Consider the following 9,036-nt stretch of genomic DNA (forward strand, 5'->3'; position numbering starts at 1 on the left):
GGCTTCCTTCCTTTCCCTCCACACTCATCCTGTGATAACAAACAACATGGCTTGTACAAACAAAGGCTTTGCACTATACCTAATAGCAACAGGTGTTGAATCTTAATCCAAGGCAAACTGGATGCAGACCTGATTTTACCTACTTAGAACAAAAGTGGGACCAGCTGCTAAGGGGTAGGTGAGCTTACATGTGGCGGTCAATCTTTTTGGATTCACGATATCTTCGAAGCAGACGGCGAAGAATCCTCATTCGCCTCATCCAGGTCACCTTCTCAGGCATACGAGCATTGGCAGTACCCTTTCTCTTACCTGGGAGAAAATTTGGAGAGTTAGGTAAGACGGTTTGTTTGGAGTGTTCAACAATTTTTTCTTGGATCCATAATGATATTCTCCCAATACAGGAGAAAAAATGTTATAACTCAAGACACAAGACCAGTCGCTATTAAAGTCAAACTAGTGTGTAATTGTCCAGAAGGAAGAAGAATGCTTCTGTTCAATCATCCTCAATCTCCCAGGAAAAGAGAAATGATTATTTCCTTGTTCATTAGATTCATCTAGATTCAAATCCTGCTCATGATACTAATTAGCTGTGTGATCTTAAGCAAGTCATTCAACTGTGCCTCAGTCTCCTTATGTCATAAAATAAACACCGGGTTCAATATTCTCTAAGTCTTCCAGTTATAAACTTATGACCCCCTAAGTTAGAGTGACCTGGGTTCAAGGTCCACCTTTAACACATTCTATTACTTACCAATACCCATGTGCCTGCCCTTCCTTCGAGCCAGAGTATTTTTTCGGCATCTGGCACGAGAGTGCACAGTAACGGGCTTCCGGATGATAAGCCCATCTTTAATCAGCTTCCGGATCTGCTGGCCTAAGGATAAAGTTAGTAGAATTAGAATTGGGGAGATGGGAAGGAGATGTGGGATATAGAGAAATGTTTTTAACAAATCTACCCTTTCTCAAATACATACATGTAGATTACAGCTAAGTAATCACTGGAACTACCATAATGGAGGGGTTTTCTGAGTATACTGCCATCAAAGACTCAATTAGATAAAAGTTCTCAGTGAAATAGCAAGCAGGATCAAGGAAGACTATATGGGTATCAATTTTATATTGAAGCATTACCTTCCAATTTTGTATTATTCTTACTCTACCTGCCTTTCTGATTATCTTGACCCAAAGAAGTTATGTACTAGTACATTACAGCTACATCCAATCTTAGGTGTTATCTGCTGTTTAATTCAATTATATCATCCTCCTGATATAGTACTATATTCTGATAAGCTTATAATGAAAGCCCAAATTATCCTGACTCTTCCTTTAGGTTGATAATTTTAATTGCTATCATTACTGTCTTTTCAACTGAACTCCTCAATACCAGCAGCAGAGTAAAGGTCTTTTCCATTATCCAGCTTACTGAATCAACAAGAATTTACTAAACACATGTGTCAAATACTAATGGTATAAAGGGAAAAAAATCCCTGCCCTCAAGGCACTTACCTTCTCTAGGAGGAGATGCACAGAAACTAAGTAAATACAAACCAATTTGGAGGGAGAAGAGAAACCAGTAAAAGTCAAAAAATGGTGTCTGAGGTTTAAGTGTGTTCCAGGTATGGAAAAATAATTTATGCAAAGGTATAAAAGAGAGATGGAATGCCTGTTGTGTTCTAAAAGCAGAGTAAATTAACACTCTAGCCCAGAAAGGTAGGTTGGAACCAGGCTGCAAAAAGTTTTAAATGGAATATGGAGCCACTGAAATGTACTAAGCAGGAGAGTGCCCATGCTTTAAAAATATCACTGTGGGGCAGCCAGGTAGCACAGCGAGTAAGAGCACTGGCCCCAGTGTCGGGATGACCTGGGGATCAAATCTGGGCTCAGCACCACACCCAGACATAACTGGCCGTGTAACCTTGAGCAAGTTACTTAACCCTGATTGCTTTAAAAATATATACATCACTGTGGCAGCTGTATGGAGAATGGATTGGAAAAGGACAATTTGAGGTATGAGTACCAACTGAAAGACTATTTTCATGGAGGTGATAAAGTCAATGCCCTGAATTGAACTTCTTTTTAATACTCACTATAAAATGCAGATTCCTCTCTGAACCAAGAATATCAGATACTGCATATGAGGCAGTTTCATTTTACACACTCCCACAAGAGTGGGAGGAGAAAGAGTACCTAAAGGTGTCTTCAAATTTTTTTCCGACCCTTCCCCAACCCCAAATTAAAATGAGCAACTCCAAGACAGACATTGAGTCCTAAAGCTGTCCAAGTTTGAAGATACTTAAAGAATGTGGAACTCACTCAACCACCCAGAAAAAGCCTTCATCCAGGCCCATAAATCACAAGCTTACTTACGGGAATTGGCATTGGCAATTTCATTGGTCTCATTGGGGTCAAGCCATACCTTCTTCTTTCCACATCGAAGGACACTAGAGGCAAGCCTCTTCTGAAGCCTGAGCATACTGAAAATTGGTGGGTGAAAGAGAGAACATAAAGTCAGACAGACAATCCTATTTTTCATGCCAAACCCCCTTCTCACAGGACAAACCAACACTTAACAGTCTTTACCCAGCAAATTTTCCATTTAAACCACACTGCAAGGGTGGTATAGGAAGCACCCAGAAAGAATACATCAAGTTATGGAAGTGAGCAAGCTGTTTCACCCCCTTCCTTTTGTCTTAATAAGAATGGAGAATCTCAGTTACTAAGTTGTTATCTCCCTTAATTTCAAGGAAGCCCAGCCTGGTCAGAAGATTTGGGTGAGGGCTGACAGGCCCTTCAGAATTATTCAGGAGACACAATGAAGGCCTGTGGCCTTTTTTCCTCCCAGAAAACCTAATATTTATACTGCTTTGCTAATTTACCTTCTTCAGAACCTCCCCGTTAATAAATAGTTTAATAAATAGTATGAGCACCAGTGTCGCCATTTTAGAGAAGGAAACTGAGATCTACACTGAACCAAGTTGATCGTGACCGCAGGACCTACAGCTACAGATTTTAGCATTCAAAATAACATCTCGGCAAAACGAAAAAAAAAACACTGGATTTGACTTAAAGATCCCGAGTTCGAATACCAGCTTTGCCATAGGTTAGAAAGTGACTTAAGAAGCTGACCCTCAGTTTCCAAATGTGTTATAAGGAGGTAAATAGACACCCTAAAAACTACCTCGTGGGGCAGAAAAAGCAGCTACCGTATTCCGCATACTGGAGAGATAGAGCCCGAAGCTCAAAGAGAAAGAAATAACGGCTGGCACCACGAAGCCATCCCCAGGCCTGGGTTCATCCCGTTCCATCCTTGGGACTTCCCCTTTCCCTTTCAATGGAGGTCGAGGCCTGGGCTGAGGCCTAAGGCTGGGGCCTGCTCTAATCTCCGCTAATGGTGCCGCCCGACCTCGGTCCTGCATGCCCAGCGCTTCCACCCGCGGCTACCCGCTCTCGATACAGAGCCCCACGCCGATGCCTCGAGCTTGGCTAGGGAGGATCAAGTGGGCAAAAGGGGGAAAAGGGGGTCCAAGACGAGGGACAGAGCCAGCGAAAGATCTCACCTCATGGCTGCAGCAGCAGCGCGGAAAAGGAAAGGAGAGAGAACGTCCCAAGCCCGGCCCCTCCCATTATCAGCGTAGGGGATAGTCCATTCGACGCCCCTCCCCTAACCTATCAGTCCCGCCCCTTTCTTGCCAGTCCCTCAACCCAAATCCCACGTTCCTTTGGTATCCAGGTGGAAACTGGGGACAAGCTAGAAGCAGAATCCCGTTTTGATCCAAGAACAACAGAAAAATTACCCCTCCCCGCTTAGGAAAGTGGTACGGCCCAAAGGTGATGCGTAGTGCGCCTGCGCAGGAAGAGGCCTAGGCCTGTGGGCACGGAAGTGGCGTGGAAGCCGAAGGAGGAGGAAATGAGGTCCGATGAACTGCGCATGCGTTGCGGGGGGGGGGGGGGGGGGGGGGAGAATTGGAAGGGGGGAAGCGTGAATTAGGTGTACTACTCTTTGAAGTTTTGTTGCGTTTAGTGGAAGGATATGAAGGAAAAGGGTGTCCCGAATTAAAAGTGCACTAAGATTTTGGAAACACCTGAGATTCTTTGACGAAACTCTTATCTTTTCCTCCTCACTCCTCTTATTTGCTACCCTCCTCTCCTCCCCGTGACCCAGGATTTCAGAACAGAAAGGGGAGGCGTGAGGAGAAAACGCATTTATTAAGCACCTACCTTTGTATCAGACACTGCTAGGCTCTTGAGATAGAAAACCGAAATAAACAAACCTTACACTAGTTACATTCTATTAGTGTAGGAAACAACATCTATACATAAAGATAAACTCAAAATTAATTTCTGGAAAGAGTAAGAACGGTCATAGGAAGGACATTTTGTTAACTATAGAAGTAGGGTTCCAGAGGGCTGGAAGGAAGGGTAGGGAAGAGTCAGATTCAGAGGAAAGTTGGGAGCATAAGCATGAGGGAGCTAGGGAGATTGAGCCTGACTCACTTAAAACCAGAAGCAGAGATGTTGAGGGAGCCATAGGGTGCTATCTCACAGCAGAGGGGGATGTGGATTTTCAGTGAGTGGGGATGTGCAGTGCCTGATTCTGCCTCGTAGTCAAGGCAAATGAATGGTTGATGGAATTCTGGGGCCAGGTGGGTTATAGAGGGATGAGACAGGTTTGAGGACCAGGTGATGAATTTGCAAATCGGTTAGCATAGTTCTTGAAGCCCGGTGGGTACTTAATAGATGCTCTGTCCCTACTTTCCTTCCCTCCTCACCCTCTGGCAGATGGGCTATTTTGAATAGATTCTCTTCCCTAGGAGAGAGGAGAGTACAGGAAAGTGTTAGTCCCTTGATTGATGGCCAGTATGGAACGAGAGGACTGTGATTCATGTCTGTCAAAGGAATGGTCACACCAACAAAGTTACAGATCTTTGAAATAATCCCCTAATAGATTCCATATTCAGCAAGGGCAGGGAGACCATGTGCTTTAGTGGATACAGTTGGCCAGTTCTGCATCTGACCCATACTAGTAAGGTGATTTGAACAAAGTCACTTAGCTATAAGTGCTCTAAGGCTACAAACTGAAGAAAAGGTGATGATCTATATTAACAGAGGGAGGTTACATACTAGGAATTCTCCCAAGTTGGTGAAATGACAGTTCTAGTCTAGATCCCACCTTGAGAACAGGGACTTTATTGTTTTTTTTTTATTGTTGTGTCTTCAGCATGTAGCAGTGGATCCAGAAGAAAGAAACATTTAAGAGATTTCATTCAACAAGCATTTATTATGTGCAAGGCACCCTTGGAAGGCTATGGGTATGAAAATGAAAAGTGATACAGTCCCTCTTGTGATTCCATCAACTTGGGGTAATTTCCAGTTATGGAACCTCCCTCCATTGATGTAGATAAGCAGCTCATCTATAAATAGTCCTAAAGAATTATCTGGCCACTCAGAAGTTAAGTACCCAGCCCCTGGGTGGGGAACCTGCAGCCTCTAAGCCACATGTGGCCTTCCTAGGTCCTTGGGTGAGGCCTTTTGACAGAGTCCAAGTTTTACAGAACAAATCCTTTTATTAAGGGAATTTGTTCTGTTAAGTTTGGATTTAAAGGGCCACACTTGAGAACCTAGAGGCCCCCATGTGGCCTCAAGGCCACAGGTTCCCCACCTCTGACCTAGCTCAGGGTTGATACAAGGGATGTAGGCCTTGTCTCTCATTGGACTCTAAGGCAGACTCCCTCTGGCTACTACTCTATACTGTTCTCTTTATGAATTACATGCTACTTCAAATTAAGTAAAATTATATATTTCAGTGACCATTTTCTTCAGACTTACTATGTTTTGTATCTCTCCAATGCAGTTCTTGTTGTTTATGAGGGTTTTTGTGTTTATGTCTCATCCTCCTAGCAGATATAGACTACATGCTCCTTGAAGGCAAAGACCCAGTGTTTTATCCGAACTGTCCAAATTTGGTGTCTTCCCCATGTCCTCTACACAGCAAATACTTAATAAATGTTGCTAAACTGAAGGGGTAAAAGAAGATGACCCTTACCATGAAAGAACAACAGATCACTGATTCTTGAAGTACGAAAGTTAAATGAGCAGAAATGATCCCTGTCTGACCTCACTTGGGGGCTAGGATGAAGATGATTTGAGAGAATCATTGTTAAAAGTCCTTTAAGATGCAAGAGGGCTAAAAATAAGCAAAGAACCAGCAATGTAGTAGTGCAGTGGAAAGCCCAGCAGAGCTAGAGTCTGAAAACCTGGGTTCCAAATCCAGATCTTCCCTATTAAACCTAGAGTAAGAAGCTTTCTTTCTCAATCAGTTTCTTCACAGGTTTTATGACTTCCAATATTCCTCTCAGCTCTAAATTATTGATCATATGGTTTCTCACTAAGAATTCAAAGTCTCTTTTTTTATATTAAATTTTATTTTCAGCTCCACATTCTCTTCCCCCTACCCACCTCCTCTACCAATCCAAGAAATTTTTTAAAAAAGCAAAACCCTTGTTACAAACAAGAATAGTCAAACAAAATTCCTGCATTGGCTGTGTCCCCTTCCCTCTCCCTCCCCCACCCCAAAAAAGTGTCAATCTATGCTCTTTGTCCAGAGGTAGGTAACATGTTTCATCTGGAATTCTCTGGAATTGTGGTTGGTCATTGTATCAAGCATTTCTAAGTCTTTCAAAGTTGTTTATCTTTACAATATTTCTGAATTGTAAACATTTTTCTCCTGGTTCTGCTCAATTCACTCTTCATCAGTTCATACATATCTTCCCAGGTTTCTTCAAAACTGTCCCCTTCATCATTTCTTATAGCACAACAGTGTTTTATCACCTACATAAACCTTAACGTCTTCAGCCATCCCCCACTTGATGGGCACCCCATTAGTTTATAATTATTGCTACCACGAAAAAAAAGCCACTAAGCTTACATTTGTGACAACAGCTTTCATCTTCCAAGCCACTCCTCCTTAAATGTTAACTTGGCAGGTGGTCTCTAGTGGATCTATGCTGTTTAACTTTTTTTTTATGACTTAGATAAAGTCATAGTGGCACATTCATCAGATTTGCATATGGCATGAAGCTGGGAGAGAGAAATAACGTCCTAAGTGACAGAGTAAAGATCCAAAGAGATCTTGACAAGCTCCAGCACTGAGCTGAGTCTAGTAGGATGAAATTCACTAGGAATAAATGTCAAGTCTCACACTTGGGTTCAAAAAATCAATTTCACAATAAAAGATAGAAGTTGGGGAAGGCATACCTAGCCAGCAGTTTATTTGGAAAAGATCTAGGGGCTTTAATTAATTGCAAATTCAGTATGAGTCAGCATTGTGATGTGAAAGCCAAAAAAGTTGATGTGATCTTGTGCTATGTTGAGACATGCTTCCAGGAGTAAGGAGATAGATAGTCCCTCTTACTCGGCTCTGGCCTGATTATATTGTGTTCATATTGGGTGCCACAGTTTTGGAATAATATTAACAAACTGGAGATGGTGCAAAGGAAGACAATTAGGATGGTGAAGTTCCTTGAGTACATGTCATTTAGCTAGCATTTGAATGAATTGGAGATATTCCACCCAGAGAAGAGGAAAAGCTCCATGTTGGAGATCTTAAAAAGCTTTTGTGGAAGAATAAATGAAAAAGCATTTATTCCATATTTACTATGTGCCAAGTACTGTTCTAGAAAACTGATTAGATATGTTTTGTTGGGCCCCAAAGGGCCAAACCAGGATCAATGGGTAGAATTTGCAAAAAGGCAAATTTTGGTTTGATTTTAGGAAAAACTTCCTAATAATGAGCACTGTCTAAATGAGAAGGCTACCTCAGTTGCTGGAGGATTCTCATACACTGGAGGTCTTCAAGTATAGACTGGATGGCCACTTGTTGGACTTGTTACAATGGGGATCAGTCCTTCCTCCCCATTCCCCCCCCCCAAATTCTGTGACTGTTATTCAGTTATCACATAACTACTATTTAAATTAGTCAACTTTTATTAAGACCCTTTCATTTACAGGAGATACTATGGCAGGCTCTAGGGATTCAAAGAAAACAAATCTTTTATCTTTAGAAGATGACAGTGGGTGGCTAGGTGGCACAGTGAATAGAGCACTGGCCCTGGCTGGAGTCAGGAGAACCTGAGTTCAAATCTGGCCTCAGACACTTACCACAAAACTAGCCTAGCCATGTGATCTTGGGCAATTGCCCTCCAAAAAAAAAAAAAGGCAAAAAAAAGATGACAAAGTCCCTGCCCTCCACAAGGCTACAGTCTAATAGTGTATGTACAGATTTCGATATCTCTATGAGTTAGTAGACAACCTTGAATAGTTTCTTTGGCCAAAAAAAAAAAAAAAGCCAAGCCCCACCAAAAACCAAAAAACCCATCACTGACACCGATATGGTAATGAATCTCTACATGTTTAGCTAGGTTGGACATCTAGGTTGGACCTAGTTTGGTAATCCTTGGACACCAGATATACATACAATCCCTTACTGAAGCCAGGCTCCAAATCTTTCTAGCTTAACGTGATTTTCCAGAACCCCTCCCATGGAGCAGAGTCTTTGAGGTATCTGAATAGCATTTCCATAGAGGAATAGAGGGAAGAAGAGGCAATAAGAAACAGAGATTAAGAAGCACTATGATGTAGTAGATGGACCTTGAGTTAGAAGTCAGGGAGCCTTGGATTTAAATCCTGCCTCTGATTCTTACTATTACCATATATATATATATATATATATATATATATATATATATATATACACACACACATATAAATCTAGACCTATCTACCTACCTATCTATCTATATAACCTTTCTGAGCCTCACTCTCTTCATCTGTAAAATGGAGATAATGCCTGAAGCAATTATCTCGAGATTGTTATGAAATTCAAAAGAGATCACTTACATATATTGATTTACAAACTTTACAATTTTGTACAAATGGCACTATTTAAAATAAAGCAGTAGCTTATACTATGCATATATAAGGCTTTGAAAGCCTTCTGTCCACTAAACAACACTTCCAGAAAACTAATCCAAATATTAC

The 9,036-nt window shown here is 41.7% G+C and overlaps 1 protein-coding gene across 1 annotated transcript in view; it reads right to left on the reverse strand.

The window, feature by feature from the left end:
* RPL19 (ribosomal protein L19) overlaps positions 1-9,036 on the reverse strand; it is a 108,465-nt gene that overhangs the window by 1,040 nt on the left and 98,389 nt on the right. The window contains exons 2-5 of the mRNA XM_069074300.1: positions 3,558-3,633; positions 2,368-2,474; positions 752-874; positions 189-309 (exon numbers count right to left, since the gene is read on the reverse strand). Coding sequence (XP_068930401.1) covers positions 189-309; positions 752-874; positions 2,368-2,474; positions 3,558-3,633 — 427 coding nt within the window. The remainder of the gene's footprint in view (positions 1-188; positions 310-751; positions 875-2,367; positions 2,475-3,557; positions 3,634-9,036) is intronic.

The sequence above is a fragment of the Petaurus breviceps genome, unplaced genomic scaffold, assembly GCF_028583685.1.
Source record: "Petaurus breviceps papuanus isolate PSGF00001 unplaced genomic scaffold, PetGlider_PUasm1.0 90887, whole genome shotgun sequence".
NCBI classification, from domain to species: Eukaryota; Metazoa; Chordata; class Mammalia; order Diprotodontia; family Petauridae; genus Petaurus; species Petaurus breviceps.